Source organism: Puma concolor, chromosome D3, assembly GCF_028749965.1.
Source record: "Puma concolor isolate L17-30 chromosome D3, mPumCon1.1.hap2, whole genome shotgun sequence".
In the NCBI taxonomy this organism is placed as follows: Eukaryota; Metazoa; Chordata; class Mammalia; order Carnivora; family Felidae; genus Puma; species Puma concolor.
In genome coordinates this window covers 14,995,331-15,018,879 of record NC_141678.1, presented here as the reverse complement: position 1 = coordinate 15,018,879, position 23,549 = coordinate 14,995,331, and the positions used below count along the sequence as shown (strand labels likewise).

Below are 23,549 nucleotides of genomic sequence, written 5' to 3'. Positions count from 1 at the left end.
ACTCTCTAGACTGGAGCCCAGATAGGTTATGAGACGTGCCTAAGGTCACACAGTTTGTAAGTTACAGGGCTAAAATTCAAACCCAAATCTTAAATCCATGCCCTTCGGCTTCAGCCTGGGATTTCCCCCAACTGTTGGATTAAGAGTTACAAGACCTGGGTTTAGTTTCTGCTCTCCCATTCATCAGCGGTGTGATCTCAGGCAAGTTGCTTCCCTTCTCAGTGTCTGTTCCAGGCGTGGAAAATGGAGGGCGTTGGTCCTTTGTACTTTGGCACTACATGCTACGATGGAAGAAGCCAACAGGAAAAGGAAACGTAGGAATGCGGCACAGAGGTGAATCCTCTTCTCCTCTGAGTCTCAATTTCCTCATCTGTTAAAAATGGGAATCAGGCAGACCTACCTCACATGACTGTTGAGTGCACTAAAAAAGATAATGCACGAAAAGTACTTAGCCCTTGTCCAGGCACGTAGTAAGTGCTCAATAAACACGAGCTCTTCTTCATTCCTATTACTCATACGCTGACAGAGCTCCACCATGCTTGGCTTCCTGAAACTTCCACTTCTGGTAAGGTCAAAGCACCATGTTTGCAGGAAGATGAGTGATCAAAACAGAAGAAAGGGAGTCAAACAAAATTACTGCCTAACAGGAATGTGTGCTGTTGCCCTTTATTGGTTTTACATATGAGTTAGTTTACGAATACTTTCAGGAGCATGTAAGTGTGAAATTGGAAAGCGTCACTCCAAGACTGCCACGAGCCACCGCACTGGCGATATAAAAGGGGGAGGAGGAGGGAACAGGGTGGGCCAGGGGAAGGGAGAAAAGGACAGAGGCAGGAAGGAAAGGAAGGTGAACCCGAAGTGTGGAAGGACAAAAAGATACGGGTCTGGGGAAAAAAAAAAAACAAAACAGATTTTAAAGTTCAAAGCCTATTCGTCCAGAGTTACTGTTCAGCACACACTCTCATTTGACTTTTTAAACATGTCCCACCCCCTACCTCCGCTTTCAACCGAGCCATTTCCTCTGCATGCAGTTCCCATTCCTGGCCATGGACACTGCTTAAGGCCTGCCTCAGTTTTCAGGCCAAGCTCAAATTTTCTTTTCTTTCCGAAGTAATTGTAAAGCATTCCTGCTTCATGAAAATTCAGACTCTGGGTCAGCAAGACCTGCTTTGGAATCATGCTGCGTGAACTTGAGGCAAGTTTCTTACTCTTTCTAAACCTCAGTTTCCCAGTCTGTAAACCCCAGATACGTAACAACAAATTCACAGACAACAAATAATTAATGAGATAATGCACATGAAGTGTTCAACCACCTGCCCGATAAATGTCAACTGCTAGTATTTTCTCTGTCCAGTTTTCTCCAGGCCTCTAATGTAGCTCCTATCCCACTGAACCAGAATTACTGACAAGCACGGCTGCCCATCCTCACTGTCCCAGAGGAAGGGAACCATGCTTTTATTTATCTCTAAATCCCCCCAAAGAACCTAGACTACCTAACATGCAATACTCCATGAACAGCATGTGGATTGAACGCACTAATGTCAATCCTCGAGCTCATGATAGTTTACTACTATTTCAAGTAGAAGAAAAAACATCCCCAACAGTCAGCTCCAGGTGACCAGATGATCCTGGCAAGGTCCCCTGTCTTGGCTGGGATGATTGTGAAGTTCTCCAGGATCTCATTTTGGGGCTGGAACCCTCTGTTCCAATAATAATGAACACAAGAACAACAATAAATCACCAACACGTATTGAGGACTTACCACGTCCCAAACACTACTTCCGAGTGCTTTATCTAATCTATGAGAAATCACTTAATCCGTAGAAAAATGCCAATTCTTATCCCCACTTTACAGAGGAGGAAACTGAGCAGGGTGACCAACTGTCTCGGTTTGCCTGGGTCTGAGACAGTTCCTGGGATGCAAGATTATCAATGCTAAAACCAGAAAAGTCCGAGGCACAATAGGATGAGTGTGCCCTATCAAGCCATTAAGTAAAAAACCCTGGGTTAATGAGTGGCCATACCAGAGTACAGGACCCCCACCACCTCTCTGCCTATAGCTGGCCATATGAACTTGGGCACATCATTTATCATCTCTGGGCCTTAGATGTTTTCATCTTCAAAATAAGGGGTCAAACTAAATCAGCAGACAAAACTAATTGATTAAGCCACTCCTCCCATTCTGCCCAACTTGGGCTTCAGAATCCTTCTCAACCCAATGCGCTGGGCATTCATTCCAACCCACTTGTAGGAAGTGACGCTTACCATGATCTCTTAAGCTGCCAACTTTACCTTCATTGTCTCTTGGCACTAAACTACCTTCTGGTCTCACAGGATTTGGCAGATTAACATCCAAGGACAGAGACAGATAGAGGGCAGCAGTAGTGACAAAGGAAGGGACAGTTTCCAGAGACTGGGCACTCCCTGAATCCAGCCCTGTGTTATGTCCCCCTCAAAGCAGAGTATGGTGAATGAGAGCAAGGGCTCTGGAGAAACTGGGCTCAGAATCCTGGCTCACTATTTACTAGCTACATGACTTTGGGCAAGGTACTTAACCTCTGTTTCTCAATTCCTTCAACTACAGAGTGAGGATTTGTTATAGTGGCTACCTCACGGGGTCATTACAAGGATTCAGTAAGTTAATATGGGTAAAGTGCTTAGGATATAGTAAGTGCTATATACATTAACATTATTAGAATCCTCAAAATCACTCTGGGGTGGATATTACTATTTAACCTACGTGCCTGTTATGTAACCAATGTGCCTAAAGTCACATTGCAGCTAGTTAAAGCTGGATTCAAATACTGATTCCAACTCTTCTGCTTTTGCCACACTGCCACTATGCCACACTGCATCTCAGTAAACACTCAAATACTTACCGAAAGAATCAATGTTGAAAAAAAAGTGATTCTTAATTATATGCAGGGACTTGGCCACTGTACTCCTACCTTCAATAACTGCTTATTCTCTATGAGCACTGCTTTCCTAACTGGCTCTAGAACCTTTTTTTTTAATATTTTTATGTTTATTTTTATGTTTATTTCTGAGAGACAGAGCGTGAGTGGGGGAGGGGCAGAGAGAGAGGGAAACACAGAATCCGAAGCGGCTCCAGGCTCTGAGCTGTCAGCACAGAGCCCGACACGGGGCTCAAACCCACAAACCGCGAGATCATGACCTGAGCTGAAGTCGGTTGCTCTACCGACTGAGCCACCCAGGTGCCCCAAATGTTTGTTTATTTTTGAGAGCGAGAGAGACAGACCAGTAGCAGAGGAGGAGCAGAAAGAGAGGGAGACAGAATCTGAAGCAGGCTCCAGGCTCTGAGCAGTCAGCACAGAGCCCGACACGGGGCTGGAACTCATGGACCATGAGATCATGACCTGAGCCGAAGTCGGATGCTTTAACCGACTGAGCCACCCAGGTGCCCCTAATCTCACCTACTTTGACCCCACACCCATTCACCCCATCGGCAGCCAGACAGGTGATGCCAACAGACAGGAGCATCAGGCTGCAGAAAAACACAGCACACCGCTGAGTCTCCAACTTTTGAGAAACAGGGGAGAGAATCTTTCAGATTCTGATTATTGGTCTTCTCGTATCAGTAAAGTGAATTTTGTCATTTTAGAGATCTGTATCTTTCAGAGAATTGAGCAAACACAGATTAGGGAAAATGGGTAAAGGGATTAAGTGTCTAGGTACCTATGCTGTATCTTATCTCCCTCACTCCCCCAGGGATCCTTCTGAACATACATATCTTTTCGTCTTAATAATCATAGCTATTCACAAAAATACCTACTCTGGTAAACACTAAAATTCCTAAAGCTAATATATTTCTCATCATGTCATTATGTCCAAAGAGAGTGAGCTGGTGCCCATGTTTCTAGAGCATTCCATCTACTGTCTTTTTAAAAGCAGAGAAGGTGCTTAGCTTTACCAAAGATAGATGTGGGGCATCTCTAACACTAGCAGAAGAGACCAGAAATTGGTTTCATTCCTGCCTCTCTCCAAAGACTGCAAACCCTGGCTTTGGTGGTTACACAGGCTGCTGGTTGGAGCTGAGCAGACAGTCTGAAGCAGGTGACATTGAACTGGTGTGTTCTTTCATTCAGTGGCTCTACAGCAGGACACGACATGAAAAGGTCCACCGACATCCAGAGAGCAGCAAGATGTAGCGTGTCCAGCTCTCCATCTACATTTTTAGAAACCAGTTCAATGGCTCCTACCCTTCCCTGCTTACTTCAGAGATGACAAGAAAGGCAGGCAGGAAGAGAGTGATCTGGGGAAAAAAAAAAAAAAGGTAAGTGTTTTCCTCCAAAGGTTCTCATGTTGCTTATTAAAGTCGGCTCCATCAAGGTCATTCACTCTTTACATTCTAAATGGCTCCCTGTTTTCCGTTACACACCTGCCCACACTGTTTCAGAGCAAAGGGACCTCTCAGCTAGTAACTGTGACTCTCACAACTCGATTACCAAGGAAGAAGCCCGGAGTTATCTAGCAGGGGAAAGGGTCCTAGCAAATTATAGCGTTTTTACCTCTGAAATTTGCTCTATAAGAGGTGAGAGCAGATAAAAACAAACTCCCAGAGAAGGGCTGGAGAAAGGTGGAAATGCTGAATGCAATGTGAACAAAGGGGGCTGGGAAAAGGCTGCACAGGGCAGCGCTTAGGAACCCTAGCTTAGAATCTGAAAGAGTTGGGACTGTGCAAGCTGGTGTGTGTGACCTTGGAGAAATTACCTAACCACCCCCCTGTGATAAAGGAATGTTTCCTCCTCTGAAAACTGGTGATAACAATAGCGTCTTCTCTCCAGGGTTGTTATGAGGCTTCGATGAGATAATAAAAGTGAAGGGCAGAGTATTGAGGGCTGGAGCTATTATTATTCACCAGCCCACCTGTCTTTGCACATCATTTTGCACTAACAGTATCTGACAACCATTTACAGAGCACTCACTAGGACTAGGCACTGTGATGAACTCTGGGTTTCAGGGGAGAATTAAGCCAAGTCTTAGACTATGTTAACAAATACATCAACAATATAACAAATGTAATTAACAAATTATATTAACAACTGCATTGGGAGTATCAGCACTCTTTCACAGATTACAAGGACTGGAAACAGAAAATGCCTGCCTTGCAGCGTTTAGTATAGTTCCTGACCTAGACAAAGAACTCTCACAAAAGCGGATGCTGACATCAAGGGCAAGTTCTGCTTGCCTTGGCGACAAGCGGGAGGGTGACAGAGTTAACCTGAATTTTTTGTTGTTGTTGTTTTTTTTTTTACCACCCCTGTGTCACCACATCCTTCACTATTAGCTTTCATGTCCCTGGCGAACCCCTAGCCTCCACCAGGGACTTGGCTCTTCTACAACTCTAGAAAGACCCAGGTGCTCAAGAGCTTGAAGGTTAAGATGACGAAAATAGAGAAAACCGGTCGACCTAGCCCTTACCCCCTGCAAGGACTGGCAACCGGAAGGAAGCCTGCTCAGGCTGTGGGTGCTGGTAGTGCTATTTCCCAATCTAGATGACGGGTTACATGGACGCATTCACGCTGAGAGATTCAACTTGTACAAATAAGATTTGTGTACTTTTCTGTACAAATGTTACAATAAAAAATTTTAAAAATAGTGACCACCCTTCTCCAACATCCAAAGCACAGAGCAGCCCTTCCTGCTGGGCATTGCCACACCCGGGTCGTGAGCACACCAGGTCTGTCACCTGTGGCAGTTAGCAGCCTCCTCAGTTTACCCACCAGGGAGCTGTAGAAATACCAGCATTTTTTCCCCCTTTGGTAAAACCTGGGAAGCAGGTGCTCTAGAGTACCAAATGGCAGCATCTTCTTCAATCATACGAGTCCTACCTTAAGGTTTTTCCGATCTAAGGTCAATTGCATTGACTCAACTTTCCATGAAATTGTTTTATCATCTCCAGAGGAAGTAATATCACATTGATGGGTGTCAACACCTCTAGACTGCTCTTTACAAAACTGAGAGCCTATCTTTGACATCACTCCGTATCTTCCTCTTCACAACGAGCAAGTATCTAGTATATCCCTCCCTCTCTCCCAATTTCCTTCTCCCACAAACGCTGGAGGGAAAACCTAAAATAAATTTCAATCATTTATCAAGTCAATGGATATAACACAGACTACATGCTGGTTTTCTCTTTGAAAGTTTATTGTTATTTTAAAAAAAAAAAAAAAAAAAAACAACCCTATAACTTTTTACATTTTACATTCACCTCTCAGAACATTTAATGGTACCAGTTAATGAGAATATATAAAAAGCCCACCAGCTGCTTCAAATGGCTGCAAATATTTTACCATGTTCTGGTATTAAAGTGGTTTGAACTCTTTGGAAAAAATGGCATAAACATTAAGTACCAAGATTTCAAATTCCCAAATTAGAAACTAGATATTTAAGTCAGGAGGAAATTTAGTAAAAATTCAAGGATAAAAGGAAAGGTTAATAGAAAAACAAAAACTAAAATATTGTAAAAAATAGGATTTCCCCCGCTACCCAAGGTAGGTTAAAAAAAAAAAAAAAATGCGACCAACCCCCTCCCGCTCCCAGTATTTCTCTTAGAAAAGTCACCCAACCCTGAATACAGGGTTTCACACACAAAGACAAATAGCTTGATTCGCAGATCAGCCTCTGGGATCTTATACTGGCCCCAGTTAGAGGGAGGGAGGGAGGGAGGGAGGGAGGGAGAGAGAGAGAGAGAGAGAGGGAGAGAGAGAGAGAGAGAGAAAGAGAGAGAGAGAGAGAGAGAGAGAGAAAGAGAAAGAAAGAAAGAAAGAAAGAAAGAAAGAAAGAAAGAAAGAGATGAGAGAGAGAGAAGAAAGAGAGAGAAAGAGAGAGAAAGAGAGAGAAAGAGGAGAGAAAGAGGAGAGAAAGAGAGAGAAGAGAGAGAGAGAGAGAGAGAAAGAGAGAGAAAGAGAGAGAGAGAGAGAAGAGAGAGAGAGAGAGAGAGAGAGAGAAGAGAGAGAAGAGAGAGAAAGAGAGAAAGAGAGAAAGAGAGAAAGAGAGAAAGAGAGAAAGAGAGAAAGATGAGAAAGAGAGAAAGAGAGAAAGAGAGAAAGAGAGAAAGAGAGAAAGAGAGAAAGAGAGAAGAGAGAAAGAGAGAAAGAGATAGAGAGAAAGAGAGAAAGAGGAGAAAGAGAGAAAGAGAGAGAAAGAGAGAGAAAGAGAGAGAAGAGAGAAAGAGAGAAAGAAGAGAAAGAGAGAAAGAGAAGAGAGAAGAGAGAAATTATGTAGTTAGAGATCCATAAATACTGGTATCCAAACGAATGAAAACATCCCGGCTTTGGTATGGCTATGGAAATCTGGAAACTGTTCAAGAGGACACTTGGCTTTGGGAGAGAGGGAGTCAGGTGGTGGGGAAGGCAACACAAAGGCTCTAAGCAGAGGTAAAAATAAATAATTGGGACACATCCATAGCAAACACCGTGTATAATACTGAGGCAGATGCCTCAAACAAAATACACATATAGGTTCTTGATCCGAATAGCACAAGTGCAGGTTCTTGATCAGATTAACGCACGTACAGGTTCTTGTTAAGAGTTGTCTAGATCAACCTTTATCAAAGTAGGAGTTGCAAGAAATAGTCTGAATTTAGGGAGAGCGAAAGAGCTTCTGGAATAAGAATGGCCACCTGGGCTAAAAGCCAGCCCCTTCTTAGTCCAGGAACCTCAAAGTCTGTTTTGCCCATCACAAAAGCACCTCCATCTCGTAACAAGGGGGCTCTGCCTGTCAGAGGGGCTGAACTGCTGGCCTGTCATCTCTGGGGTAATGAAATAAAAAACTAAATCTTCTGGGACTAAGAGTACGATTTACTGTGCTGTGTCTCAGGTCTATTCCCCTTCTGCCCCCGTTTTCACCACACTATGATTAAGGGTTGTGAGGACAAGAGAGAAGCAGAAGGCAGTGATGTGGCCAAGGCCAGAGCACTACCTCATCACCCTCAAATTTACAGAAGAGGCAAGGCCAAAGTGCCCATACCCTGGTCTTCAAATAAATAGTTAATTCACAAAAGCACAAAGGTGCCACCAGACAAGGAAGAAAAAAAAAAAAAAAAGGCAACTTGTTGCTTTGATGCAGAATCCCAGTTATCAATACAGTCCTTTTCAAAAAACCAAACTTTGGTGTACTGCTAGAAAGCCAAGTAAGACAATCATTCAGAAACAAACAAAAAACCCCACAACATTGATGACCACACACTCTACATCTAGATATATTTCCATCACAAGGGCACTAGAGGATAACAGATAGCCGCCTGATATTATGGGATGTTACACACCCACAGTGACAACTCAAGCAAGAGAGCAAAGGCTGTCAAGAAGAAACAAAAGATGAAGCCTCTGTTTACTATGGACTTGGTTCACCAAAGCAAACATCATAATGGGGGCTGGGGGCAGAGAAGCAGCACAGAACACCGAGCCAACTCTAAGTAAACAAGCATCATCTACCCTGTTTTCTAAATGAGACTCCAATACCAGGGAGAAAAAAAAAGAGAAATGAATTACAAATTAAAACAAAAATGAATCTGTACAAGTCTTTACTCTGAGTCAGTAAGGTTTGGTCTCTGTTGAAGCCAGGACTTACAAGAGAAGGTGATTCACTGGTTTTCATGGCCCCCAACTTGCTTTGGGGTGTGGACATCAAAAGACAACACGAGGAGAATCACCCGAGACGAGGGGTACTACATACAAAGATGTCTTAGGATGTGTAAGGTCTACTGATTTCCCAGAGAGATGCTAACAGTTGCTCTAACCCCAAATTCATTAAATATGCTAAGGTGACAGCTGTCATCCAGAAAACCCCACGTGCCAGGGAATCACTCCTCCGATGATGGGAAGGTGGGGCAGAGAGTACGGGGAAGGCCGTTTCACCAGGAATCATTAGGAAGAGCGCAGGTTTAGCAGCAGCCACGGCAGAGTTTTCTTTGTCTTCAGGCTGGACCAGACCTCCTGGGAGGCAGGGGGCGCCGACAACAAGGCCCCACGGGCTTGAAATGGTCGGAGCAACAGCGGCATGAGCAACAAGAGTGCAATCTGAGTTATGAGTGAGCATCTACAGATCAATGATTACTGCACTATCAGTCTTATCTCCCCACCTACAATAGATAACCTGGATAATCAGCCTGGGCCAGGTACCATTCCATCGACTCGGAGCAGGGGACAGAAATGAATTAGAAATAAAAACTTCTGAAATGACCACTCGTTCCAGCTTGAGCTAGAACAAACATGTCTGAATATACCACTTGCATTAAATAACATTTAAAATGCAGGACCTTCAGCACATTATAAGCGTGAAAATGCCCCCTCCCCCAACCCCATTTACTCAGTGCACGTAGTCACCCAGGCAAATTTTTCTGTCGCTCAGCCAGTGGAATGGATGGCATACGCCAGATGTTACACGAGGCATTTATTTCTCAGAGAAGGCTGAGAGCCAGGAGACTTAATCTCCTTCTGCTAGGACCTCTGCCCCAAGCTTCTGGAGAAACAGTGAATTGGGCTCGACAACAGAAAGAGCTACGTGATCCACTAATCAGATTCATGAAAATGCCGTGTAGACTGTATCCCTTCCTGGTAGAAAGACCTAAAGATAATTAATTAAAAAAAAAAAAAATGTTCCTTCAAACTCAAAGGAGCCTTTAAAAAAAAAAAAGACAAAGTATAAGCAAAAAAGTAAAATAAAGAAATGAGTAAACCAAACTCCCAATACTCCCAAAAGTAAGAGTTCATGGTGACTGACGGCTGGAAGAGGTTGAGGCAGGAAGGAGCAACGCAAAGACCGAAGCAGCTGCCACCAAAGCGCCTCGCGGAATCCACAACAGCGCTCCCCATTTTCCAAGGCCAAGGGAGCAATTCCCGGGTTAAAAACTTTCTATTTGGAAGAAAACAAAACCAAAAACCACTCCAGAAAAAAGGTCAAGGGAAGAAGAACACTGTAGAAAGTCAAGCCGCTGACCTCCGGCGGATCACGAAGAGCCCGCGCTGAAGCTGGCCCAAATAGATCCTCATCTTGGTGCTGTCACTGGTCTTCCTCACCCAGATCTGCAGGCAAGAAGGAAAGGGAACAAGATGAGAGGGGCTGACAGCAAATACCGAGGGGCAAATCTTCCAGAGCCTCAAAATATCTGCGTGAATGGGGTGTGGGAAGAACACTGGCAACCTCTTCCTGTCTACCTGTGAGGTCTTCAACCCACCTCCTTGACCTGTGGCCCTGCTCCCGGAAACCACCACCCGAGACAGCAGGCGGCAGCCCTGGACCACCCTTCTCCCTCTCTCACACCTCTGATTCAGAAAATGGAAAGCACAGGACACCTGGGTGGCTCAGTCGGTTGAGCGACCGACTTCGACTCAGGCCATGATCTCATGGTTTGTGAGTTCAAGCCCCGCGTCGGGTTCTGTGCTGACAGCTCAGAGCGTGGAGCCTGCTTCACATTCTGTTGTCTCCCTCTCTCTTTGCCCCTCCCCCACTCATGCTCTGTCTCTGTCGCAGAAATAAACAAACATTAAAAAAAAAATTAAGAGGGGCGCCTGGGTGGCGCAGTCGGTTAAGCATCCGACTTCAGCCAGGTCACGATCTCGCGGTCCGTGAGTTCGAGCCCCGCGTCAGGCTCTGGGCTGATGGCTCAGAGCCTGGAGCCTGTTTCCGATTCTGTGTCTCCCTCTCTCTCTGCCCCTCCCCCGTTCATGCTCTGTCTCTCTCTGTCCCAAAAATAAATAAACGTGGAAAAAAAAAAAAAAAAAATTTTTTTTAAAAAAAATTAAGAAAATGGAAAGCACAGTGATCTTCTGTTTTTGCCTTGATCTTAAGGAATGACATTTTTTGATTTGGTTTGATTACAGCATTATCAACATTCAAAATACATGTGTTCACAAATATAAACTGTCAATCAAATTTGGAAATATTTTCCTTGCCAAGGGACTTCCATATTATAGCTTTTCGCTATTCTGGTTTCCTAGCAATTAAGGCAGGGGAAAAAAAAAAAAGAAAGAAAAAAAAAAACAAAAAAGAACAAGAAGAGGAACAAAAGCCCATGAGTGAGCTAAGGACCAATCAGGATCATCAGAAGGCTCAATGAGCTTGAAACAGTCCTTCCCTCCTGGCCACATCCTTCTCCCACAGATCGCAGCAGACGACTGCCATTTCACCAGGCAGAGGCGTTCTTGTGCGACATCAAGGATGAACTTGGGCAGCGGGGGGCAGCCAGGGCAGACGGGGGCACTCAGCAAGTGTCATCCTCTGCACCAGCACTGGGAAGAAAGCCACCACCTTGGTCACCCGACACACCTGAGCTTTCTCATCTTCAGAACAACCCTACGAAGTCCTATCCTCACCCCCATTTTACGGAAGAGGAAGGCTGAGTCCCCTTGTTGCTGACACCTGCTGTCGAAACTCCTTGCTCTTGTCCCCAAAACCAGCTCGGACTCTGCTTCTCAGCCGTTCCTCATCCGTTTTAACTGATATGCACCAGAGGGGGCCTGACGCAGGATTCTGCTCAACTTCTTCAAGTTCTGCTTCTCCCCCACATGCATCTCCAAGCCCATCTTTCCCTTCCCCCCCTGCCAGCTTCAAGGGTTTAAAGTGTTCCTGGTCTCATTTCAGTCTCTTTAGTTTATGTATCAACAAGAGACCTTATAGTCAAATATGCTGGTTTAAAACTAGGGGCACTGGGGTGGCTCAGTCGGTTCAGTGTCCGACTTCGGCTCAGGTCATGATCTCACAGTTCATAGCTTTGAGCCCCTCTTTGGGCTCTGTGCTGACAGCTCGGAGCCTGGAGCCTGCTTCGGATTCTGTCTCCCTCTCTCTCTGCCCCACCCCTGCTTGTGTGCTTGCGCACACTCTCTCTCTCTCTTAAAAATGAATAAATGTTAAAAAAAATTTTTTTTTAACTCAAGTTAAAGATCTCACATGGAGTTGAGCCCCTATGGACCTTGCAAAAGCACTTTAAACTGAAAAATGACCCCCAGAAGGGCTGAAATGGGGAGTCACCAAAAGGCTCAAACTCCCTCACCAAATGTGCCTGGAGTCAACTTATGCAAAGGCCACGTGGCTCCAGTGTCACTTTGGACCTGACCTGAAAAATGAGCTAGAATACTTCCACGAGGTGAGAAATATTTCCTCATCATCAGAGTCACATGCCTCTCTGATACACTGAGGCTTCTCCCCTCCAGGTGACATGTCTCAGTGTCACCGTTTTCTTGTCACCTCACTGACACTCTACTGTGTCAAAGGATGACCATCTTTAACAGAGAGAGTAAAAAATGTAACCTGCGTTGCTATTTTCCTGAAAAATCTCGAGGTGTCCCAGAGGAGGACAACGCACTGGTTGTGAAGTGACATTTAGGTCCCAAGAGGCCACGGGGCAGGGCACAAGGGCTGCTGCGAAGTCACAATGTCTCTTGCCGACAAACAGCAGGTCTCTTCATCAGATCCCTCTGTTCTGGTTCTGACGTGGCCTGGGGTGACTCACAGACCCCAAGCCTAGAGAAAAAGGACATTCATTTATCTAGAAGGTTCTCCCTGACTTCTGAGTAAACAATCATTTTGCAAACTAGTCACATTTGAGGCCATTTTCAATTCAGGAAGCTGGGAGAATGGAAGAGGCTTAAGTTATTTCATAATCCAGTTTCATTAGATTTACTGTGCACTGGCACGAATAAGTTACAGAGGGTAGACACCTAAAAATCAATTTCTTTGCAGACGTTTGTGGACTGATAAAAGATCAAGCCAATCGAGCTATTAAAGTTTTAAACTTTTTTAAAACTACTAACAATACAAGTTACACACTGCTGACATCCCTCTAATGAAGGGCCAGTCGGAGAACTCACATCGTCAATCATACCATCCGCGGGCATAACCCTCTGAGCTGACTTTGGAGCCAGTCCCTCTCCTACAGGAGAGACTCTAGGAAACCAATACCTAAGAGCCTGGTAGCTCACTGCTGAGAGGTGCAAGAGGACATGTCAGATCGTAAAGACAACAGGCAAGCAGTAGTGTGTGGCTCAGATCAGGCCAGCATCCATTTACTGAGCACTCACTGTATGCCAGACCCTGTGCCAAGTGCCTCATGAAAGCCTTACAGCACAAATGTCTCAGTAAACATGAAAGCTCCAGAGAAATTACAAAGATGGAGTATGCTCCACAAGCAAGTTCCATCTCAGTACACGGTTACCTTACAAAGCAGCAGGATACGAACATACAGGTATCACACAGACTTGCCTTCTGTTCTTTCCTGTGGTCTCTCTCAGTGGTTCCCAACTCAATTACTGTATGTGGAGCTCACAAATACCACCAGGAATATACAAATCCACATATGTTGTTAGTCCAGCAAAGCAAGGAATTTTCAGGGGGCACTGTGACTACGTGCAGTTTCTGCCTGAAGTGCTGACTTCCCTCCTAACCCGCACAGCACACCAGGTTCCACTGCACTCTCTGAGGTGCCCCACAGAGCTTATCGCACTGTGCTCTCCTCTCCTGCAGGATTAGGGAGTTCAGTCCCTACCTCATTGGCTCCGACAGAGCTGATCACACAGCTCAGCTTCTGGTTGTCCTTTGACTCCAGATAGATGGCTTGGCTCTTGTGGTACCTGCCAAAAACAAGACACAAATTTGTTTATATTTTTAACCACTGTACTAAGGTATCACGGACATGTTAAAAAGCTATACATATTTACTGTTTGTAACTCGAGGAGTTTGGGGTAAGTATACACCCATGAAATCATCACCACCACGAACATACCCATCTCCTCCCAACGTTTCCTTCTGCCCTCTTCTTTAGAGTTAATTGTTGTTGCTGTTTTTCCTTTAGTAGAAAGAACACTTCACATAAGAGCTATGCTCTTAACAAATTTTAATAATATAGTATCGTTACAGGCACCAATTAAAAAAGGAAGGAAAAAAGGGAAGACAGAAAAACATCACCACAAAAAATATAATTAAGAGTCTCATTTTACATCTGAGGAAGAGCCCGGATTTCAGGTTTAATTTAAAGGCTTCCATCCTTGGATTAGACCAGACCGCCTCTTAATCTTCTAAATCTGAAACTTCTATTCCTTGGGCCTTCTGCAGAGGGGAAAAGGGGGCCGAGGAAAGGCTGGGAAACTAACACCATGTATTTACTTTTTATTTGGACTATAAAACCCATTTCAAAAAGTAAATTACAATTTTTCAAAGAAAACCTATTCTGGCGCACCTCAGTGACTCAGTCAGTTGAGCATCGACTTTAGCTCAGGTCATGATGTTATGGTGATTCATGAGTTCAAGCCTCACATAGGGCTCACTGCTGTCAGTGCATAGCCTGCTTTGGATCCTCTGTCCCCCTCTGTCTCTGTCCCTCCCCAGCTCTAAAAAAAGCAAACAAACAAAAAACCAACCTATTCCCACGGGCAGGCCCATCTCAAATCACTGAAGGTTCAGTGGATAAAATACACAAATAATAGAACACTTGTTCAAACCTATTTTCAATGTGTCCAAATAAGTCATCCATAAGAAGGAAGGCCAAATTCAGCCCTTACTTTGGTCACTCAGATGACTCATTAATCACTTACCGCATACCAGTGAGTACGCTAGAGGTTGGAGGTGGACAGTCAACAGGGCCACAAGGTCCCTGCTGTCACACAGCTTCAAATACAGTGGCCATGAAAAACACTGAGTACTCACCCTGGCAAGCATAAACCAGGCGAAGTTCTGAGCATCAGGGTATGTACCAACGGGGATTTAATTTGGCCCCATCAGTCAAGAGAGCTGCCTTGCATGAAGCTGACAAGACAGACATTCCATTTCAGCCCCAGTAGCTATCCTCTTGGCCTGCAGCACAGGACCACCTTCAACTTCTACAAGTTCAGGGACAAGGCCGAGGATGAAAGTGATGAAGCCAGGGCCAAAGCCCAAATGAGACAGCAGCAGCTGCCACAGGAGGACAGAGCAGCTGCTGGACTGCAAGAGTTGGAAACATCAGCTGAGCTGCGGCTGGGAGCCCTGACCTGGGCCAGCCCCAGTCAGTCAAAAATCTAACCTTTGGTTCATTCTGGCTGCACAGATCTGGCCAAACAAACCCACTAACTCATGTAAATTCTACCAAAACACATCTCCCAGCAAAGCACTGCATCCTATTCTTTGGGGGGGGGGGGGGGGGGGGAGGGAGAGGCAGACTGCTTTGCTGGTATAACGGTATAATGAAATAATCTACTGCCAAGATATCACAGTGAGAGATGGACTTCACTCCCACAACGAGCTTTTTCCAATCGAGGTTCTAAGCACTCTTTAACCTGCTACTTAGAAGCTGAAACTCGGGTTTCTAACTCAATTTACTTCCTGAAAACACTGTTAAAAGAAATCGAATCATAAATGCAATTAGAACAGCAAGATTGGTTTAGACTCAGCTTTAAAGTTGCTTTTGGCCAGAGATCAGTTGGTAAACTGGGTCAGGGGACCTTCATTATGCTAAATATGTAATATCACAAGGTCTGAAGTATACAGCGCATGAGGAAAGGCTGAATTAACTCACAGCATCACTCAAAAACTCCAGTTTCCCTCCCACATCTAAGCCAACTTTCCTACGTAAATAGTAACATCTCAAGTGATGGTCAGAATAAAAATACAGAGAGAGGGGAACATTTGGATGTTCTACAGGGATTATGAGTTATTAAAGGGACAAAGACACAAAACAACATGCACCTAGCCCCAAGTCATTCTGATACTGTTTTCTAAACACTTTAATAAAGAAAGGTCACAGTGTGAAGAAGTAGGTTACTAGTGTGGAAAGGTACTTAATATACTGCTAAGTGGAGGGGGGAAAAACTATGTCCATTATGTCCATTATGTTCCTGTGCACATAAAACAGATGCATGTTGCATGTGTATCATACACATACACACACACACACACAGAAAAAAACTGGGTAAATCTGTAGTTAAGATGCATAATAAAATGTATACTACAATTTTACAGAAATGTGAATCTAAATTAAGAGTGGTATTATATACATAGCAGCGCCATCAACAACAGCCAATTTATGGAAAGAGCCCAAGTGTCCATCAACTGATAAGTGGATAAAGATGATGTGGTTTATATATACATACTACTACTCAGCAATGAAAAAGAATGAAATCTTGCCATTTGCAACAAGTGGATGGAAGGTATTATGCTAAGTGAAGTCAGTCAGAGAAAGACACATGATTTCACTCGTGGAATTTGAGAAACTCAACAGATGAACATAGGGGAAGGGAAAGAAAAATAAAACAGAGAGGGAGGCAAACCATAACAGACTCTTAAATACAGAGAACTAAGGGTGGCTGGGAGGAGGGGGTGTTAAACGGGTGATGGGCATTAAGGAGGGTACTTTTTGGCATGAGCACTGGGTGTCATATGTAAAAGAAGAATCCCTGAGTTCTACTCCTGAAACCAAGACTATAGTGTATGGTAATGAACTTGAAAATAAACAATACTAATAATAAAAAGAATAGTATTCCTTTTATTGCATGGCTTTCTTTTTTCTGAAATAATCAAGTGTTATTTATGTTAAAAATCAAGCAAATCATGCTTCTGGAAAATACCTGAACAACAAAGATGGGTAAAAATGAAACGTAATGTTAAAATTAACATCTTATGGGGCGCCTGGGTGGCGCAGTCGGTTAAGCGTCCGACTTCAGCCAGGTCACGATCTCGCGGTCCGTGAGTTCGAGCCCCGCGTCGGGCTCTGGGCTGATGGCTCAGAGCCTGGAGCCTGTTTTCGATTCTGTGTCTCCCTCTCTCTCTGCCCCTCCCCCGTTCATGCTCTGTCTCTCTCTGTCCCAAAAATGAATAAACGTTGGGAAAAAAAAAAAAAAAAAAAAAAGAGTGTCGGTCCTAATCGGTTGGCCTTGCCTCTCATTGCAATAAATTAAAAAAAAAAATAATAATAAAAATAAAATAAAATTAACATCTTAATGTCTATTAAAGACAACAGCTAACTCTGGGAGATGTGTTGCTTTCCTTTAGATGTGCACAGGATGCAAACCCCAACACCGCTGACCGGCTTTAACAATGAGATCTATGAGGTCTATTACCGCCGCCATCCCCCATCCCAGAAGTGGTCTGGGACTTGAGCATCTGGCCACCTCCCAAGTCTGCCTGCTGTGGGATCACCAACTGGTGGTGGCTTGAATGTCCACCAACGGTCACCATTTGCTCCACAGTAGAGCTGGCCCATGCGTTTCCCAAAACAGCCCACTTCCAAGCCAACTGGGTTTCCAGGTCCTCCTGAACCAGATCTCACACACCACACCGTGGTCTTGAGGAACCATTATCCCTGGATATCAAATCTATTCAATGATCTGAATTATCGGGGAGGTGGGGGGCAAGTCCTCAGAAATTAGCGTTTATATTTTCAAAATGAAACTAAAAAGTATATGACAACCTTAACATACAAATTTACTTTTCAATGTCTAAAGACCAATAAAAGAAAGGGAGAAAACTGAAAATAAACTTAGACATAAAAACTGTTAAAAAGCAACAACGATAGAGCTAAATTAGTAAAAACGTACATTATGACTTTTTTGCCAATTAACCCATTTTACAAGCTGCCTTCATCTCGGATGAAAAAAATACTTGAAATAGCCTCAGAGAACAAGCTCCAAAAGTCAAATTGACTTTATCACTTTATTACTAGTGGAAATCCTGACCTGGGAATCCTGACAAATGAGCTCATAAGGCTTTGCTTCTACTGTTAAACCCAATGAACTAGAATCAACACTACCATCACGGAAGAAAGCAATTTCCTTAAAACATGGGTCAAAAAGGAGGAGGTAGAATTAATTTAATTTTGTATCCTACTGGGAACCCTGATATTAAACATTTCATTTCCCAAAAAAACTAAATGCCATGTTACAGCTCTGGAACCTCAAGGAGCCCCGATGCCAGGTGTAAATCTTCACCGTCTCAACCGTCTTTGTCAGTCAAAGACTGGAGGAAGCAGGGGGACTTCGTTACTGATTCACATCAGCAGCCCCAGATTTAAAGTAAAGAGAGATAAACCAGTCCGCCGGCACCATCACAGTTAGTTATTTTAAAATATCAGCCACTTTCGTGGTACTTGCTAAGAAGGATCATTAGTCCAAATCAAAATGTGAGGAAGACTTACAGCAGGACATAAAACGCCTTAAAAGCACTACCAGACCAAGGCAAAGCAAAGACGCTTATCTTTCAAAACGACACGTAGCTTGATAAGTGTTCACGCAGAGATGGGAAGCCTGAATCACACTCATTTTGCTGAAGTCATTGAAAACTCAATGAAACAGGTTTTGCCAGAAATCCTGTCGCACCAAAATACTCCACACCACTGCAAAGAGCATAAAGTGGTGTGCTGACCTCTCAGATTCAGGACTGGTGCAGAAGAAGGAAGGATGACAGCCCCCAACCTGACAAAGGCCAGACATCAAGAGCCTGGGGAGAGAGGAGGCCAGCTACACGCTGGTCAAGAGCACTGGCCAGGACTCGCATGATACGGCAGGAAAAGGAGAGACCCACCTTCCAACAAACATGTCATCAACTCTGACTGCCAAAGCCAAAGAAGTGAGAAACAGAATACAGATGAAAATAATCTCAATATTTAACCATAAGCAACTTTAAATTCACTGAAGGAAAATGCTCCCAGAAATTAAATTAATTTAAAAAAATTAAATTAAAAAAATTAAAAAATTAAAAAAAATTAATCTTTTTTTAAAAGTTTATTTATTTATTTGAGCAGGGGGCAGAGAGAGAGGGAAAGAGAGAATCCCAAGCAGGCTCCACACTCAGCACAGAGCCCAACGCAGGGCTCGATGTCACAACTCTGAGATCATGACCTGAGCCAAAATGAAGAATCAGAAGCTTAAAGGACTGTCACCGTCACCCAGGTGCCCCCCCCCCCCCCCCGAGACCTTCTTTTAAAAATTTCTGCAGCAACCATGAGAAAGACAGCAAAATTCATTCAAAATGCTCAGGAGGTCTAGCACATCTAACCTCACCACTCTGTTTATGTTATGAAACACCAGGCACCATGGATCCCTTCTTTAGAAAAGCAAGAATTTTATTTTACTGCATTTCACCCTCAAGACAAGTCTCATAAAGTCTGAGACTTAAGCCTTAGAAAGAAGATCTGAAGCAACGCAATTACAAAATGAACATCATTTGAAATATCACATGGCTTTAAGACTCATAGATCCGTAAAAACGTTAGTGATATATCTCATCATTTTTGAAGACAGTTCTTATGTGCGGGCTTGATCTTTAAAGGTTATTTGGTTTTCATTATTAGAAACATTTTTCATCTTATTTTGCCCCTCAGCGTGTTGACCTGTTGGGGCCTGCCACCTAGTGGTAATGTTCTCATAAGCAATGTTAAGATACAATATAACTGGACTTTTTGAAGAAAGCCAGAGAATAGTCAAATGAGAGGGGCAGAAGTCACTAAGATCAGGCTCACAGACAGAGGCCTTCACCATCTACTGGGTAATTAACTTACTGTAACCTGATATTTTGGTGGAACGGGATTATTTCAACCATAACTACATTTCTAAGCGTTTCTGCCAACTTCATAAGTGTGATATTATATTGTAATCAACTAACAATCTTGGGCGCTTTTTTTCTTTAACAAAGCTCAAAAAATTCTAAATAGCCATTACTCTAATTTTGGAACTTTAGGTTAAATACACTGAAACTCAAAAGGTTATAAATGATAGCGATTATAAATGATAAGTACAGAAAGTATGCAATAACCCCAGATAAACATTCTCCACACAAACGAGTGAAAATTCAGAATGCAAATCTGTGTCCACCATGACATAAACTAAGTGTGCCTGCATATGGACAGTGAATAAAAGGGATCTATCAGAATAAAGGAGCTGTGATACGAGGAGGGATCCAGGGTGGCTTAACACCTAGCAGAATGCCTAGTTACAGAACAGATAGTAACATTTGTTGAAGGAGTAAGTGAATGAGTTTGTAAGCCCTTTCATATTGCTTTACTCTCTCCTCTCCGATAGAAATGCTGGTGGTCTGAAGGTGTCAAATGGTCTTTATTCTGAAATTATTTCTGGCGTATTAAAAAGCTAAGGTAACATACCTATACACTCACATGCAGCTAAGAAAATTATGCAAATAACGGTTTAAAAAAAAAATGGTCTCTAAACTGGTAATGTTTTAGGATTCAACTCCCCCAAGTATGTTTCCAAGAACATTCATATAGCAAAATGATGCACGCAAAAACAGCACCTGGGGTCAAGTAATATCTGATAACATCTCAGAAATTGATAATGCACATTAGCATATCAGAGAACCCAAAAAAGCACGACAATGAAGAAACCCAATTACCTTAATTAACATGGTCATACCCCAAACTCATCTGACCACAAAATCCTTTTTTCCACAGAATACGTGCACAAGGGCAGAGTTAAGAGAAGGCAGAGAGGGACCTGGCTTCAGTCCACAGGGGTAGCACCAAAGACAGAGGCCTGCAAATTCTAGCACGATGATAGTAGCACGGACAAGGGGTCCCTATCAGAACACGTTTTTGGGAAACGCTGTGTTCACAGATCTAATGATCAAATGACTCCTGACGCATTTTTTTTTCTTTAAGTAAGCTCTACGCCCAATGTGGGGCTCGAACACATGACCCCAAGATCAAGAGTCCCACGCTCTTGATCCACCGACTGAGCCAGTCAGGTGCCCCACTCCCAACACACTTTTAAATGTTACTCCACCTCAGTGGTATGTAAGTTAAGCAGCAGCCATGCTCAGCGATAACGAGAGCCCCAGCCCTCTTCCAAGATGTTCTTTTGAGACTCCTGCGAGTAATCTGTGATTTTCCACAACATACCATCTTTTATCATAGTACAGTTTCCCATCTTCTATCCGAGCTTCAAATCGCTGGGCTGGAGACTCTGCCGGCGTGGCAGGCAAGTGTTCAGGAGAGGACGGGGATGCTGGAGGAACCAAAGATATTTCAGTGACCAAGCATGTAACAAGCATGTGGGTCCACCAGCTAACATGCTTTAACTGAAATGCTACTAAAAGTGGTAATAAACTCAATCATTCACTCCTCAGGGGTGTAAAAATGAGAATTCAACAAAATTTTTGTGTATTATGCCTGACTTGCTCCTCAAGGCAACCCTGTGAGGTAGGCGAGGCACAGGTTAACCTCACTGAACAGAGGAGAAACCAGAGATGCAGTCGAAGGGATTTGCCCAAGGTCCCTAAGAGAAGGACTAAAACCCCAGTGATCAGAAGCCCTGAACGGCAAAAATTAGAAACATGTCTTTATAAAACTGAACTCATTTCTCGAATTATTTTTTACTTACTAGGTAGAGCAGGCCACCATGTGTGTACAGAGTCAAGTTAACATAGTGGTCATAACTACCGACGGTTCAAAGGATCTAAATTCATACACTTTATACAAACCCCTCCCCATCATGCCTTTAGGAAATCAGGACCTCTCTGCAGACAATGGTGGCCCTCAGAAGGAAATTACTAAGAGAAAAAAGAATCTTGTTTCCTTCCACAAGACTTGGTGAGCAGAGAGATGTGTGAGTAATCACAGTGCTTAAAACGTTAACAATGCCTTGCCCGTTCAGAATTCTATCTTGCAGCCTAGCACAGACTCTCGAGTGCCACTCTGAAAGAAACCACCATGAACACTGGGCTGGCCTCTTCTATAAACTGGGACTCTGAGTCCCTTACCAGAGCCAGGCTGTGAAAAGGCACTGGAACAGCACTGCCTAGCACTCAATTCCACAAAGTAATGCTGAAAAATCCTTCTGGTTTCATTTCCAGAAATGGAGGCAGACTTAAATCTTGTACCTTGAGGCCTACACAGAAGGAAACCTTCACCAGCCAATCAATCAACTGTCTCTTTTACAATAAATCCTAAGGTAAAGGCAAAAATAGCTTCAACATAGCGGGGCTAAAAAAAAAAAAAAAAAAAAAAAAAAAATCAGGGGAGGGTGCACTTAAGGTTCCCTTCAGTCTTCATGATGACTGCTCTTAGGCAAATAACATTTTATTTTTGAAAAGTGCAACAAATGCCTGTGAGATAGAAGCATGCTTTTCCAACAACATGATAAAAAGATTGCACAAATGCCAGTAACACTGTGCACTTACCTGGTCTCTTGGGTGACTTAAGCTGTAGGAAGAACAACAAGAAATCTTAGAACAAATCATTTCAGATGCAACTTCACGTGTCAAAGGTATCAAACTGATTTAACAAGTAACACACGAACAACATGAAGCACAAAACCATTATCAAGCCTAAGCTTTCAAATAAATCAAAAAATCAAACCGTACCTTATTTAACGTTCTCAGATCCTCCATGATCTGTTCATCTGTTAACAAATAGTTTAGCTGGGGTGTTGAGAGTTAAAGGAACATGTCCAAGGGCCATGGTTTCCAAGCAAGCAGAAATCAACAAAACAGTACCAGAACTTCAGAATTTACAGTGTGACTGTGTCAGGTGCTGTTTCTACAACAGCGTGCCTCTCGGAAGTTGCTGATTCTACCAAATGTCGTGGTGCCCAGGTATGTAAACGAATTCACAAATTTCTTCCAAGCGTCTCTAAGTCGTTCAGAAACTACAAGAGTGAGAGCACAGGACACGGTACCAGGAGAACTTCCTCCTCAGTTTATGAAGTGCTCTTGTTCTAAAGATCCGAAGCCTTGCGCGCACACACACACACACACGCGTGGGCTTGTCCTTCCCACGTAACTTAAACCCTTGGTTGTGAAGACAAAGGTACCTGAAGTCAAAACCCTTTCTTGGTGGCAAACAACTGAATCATTCTGTGCAAATGGCCACTTATCCTCTCCAAGAACAAAGAAACAGAAAGAACTTTGCCGTGCGTGCCCTCTTCCCACTCCCATTTTTATGACTAAAGGGCTTTTTTATGAGACTGAAATCTCATTCGCTTTAACAATTTGCATTGCACTGGTTTCAGGATGTAGATAACAGAGGTACAAAAGATAGGTATCACTGTCCTTGTTTTACAGGTAGAAGAATTAAGGCACGTGTAATCTGAGGTCGCCCTGAATCTCCAAGTGTTAACACCAGGCTGAACTCCCAACACCAAGTGCCTTTCCAAAAACTGCTATCTATAAACCCCTCCCACTGGAAGCAGCAGCAACTAAGGACTCAACAGTAAAAGGGCCATTCCCTAGCTCATGGGTAAATACACACGCTTGCCAATCACGACAATTTCTGTAAGACAGTGGCCATATATATTCTAGCAAACAGATAAGCAAAAGATTCAGTCTAAAGAAAAACAGCTTGATAAAAAATTAAGGCTTGATGCAAATGGATATCAGGAGCAGGTTTTCTCCTCTTGTCTGGGATGGGGACAGGATCATTTGGTCGCCTCCGCAACTTTCTGGTCATGATGGGTTTCACTTCCATAGAATCTGTGGCAAGAATTGAATGGGTAAATCTATCCGACTACCACTTGAAGTCAGTAAGAATTGCTGTACTGTACAAATATCTGCCCCAGAGCCACCCAATCAGAACTGTTTTACTGGGGACATCCAGACATGGCCCAAGCCAGA

General features: G+C 43.5%; 1 protein-coding gene across 4 annotated transcripts in view; it reads right to left on the bottom strand.

Annotated features, from left to right (window-relative positions):
* The window catches only part of SUDS3 (SIN3A corepressor complex component SDS3), a 149,644-nt gene that overhangs the window by 107,053 nt on the left and 19,042 nt on the right, over positions 1 to 23,549 (bottom strand). For 2 of the 4 annotated variants that reach the window (XM_086681804.1, XM_086681806.1), the window contains exons 7-12: positions 23,313 to 23,408; positions 22,302 to 22,363; positions 22,119 to 22,140; positions 20,839 to 20,944; positions 13,508 to 13,592; positions 9,964 to 10,049 (exon numbers count right to left, since the gene is read on the bottom strand). In XM_086681804.1, coding sequence (XP_086537930.1) covers positions 9,964 to 10,049; positions 13,508 to 13,592; positions 20,839 to 20,944; positions 22,119 to 22,140; positions 22,302 to 22,363; positions 23,313 to 23,408 — 457 coding nt within the window. Of the gene's footprint in view, positions 1 to 3,312; positions 4,274 to 9,860; positions 10,050 to 13,507; positions 13,593 to 20,838; positions 20,945 to 22,118; positions 22,141 to 22,301; positions 22,364 to 23,312; positions 23,409 to 23,549 lie in introns of those variants that run through there. The other 2 variants (XM_086681805.1, XM_025933295.2) reach the window with 2 other exon arrangements.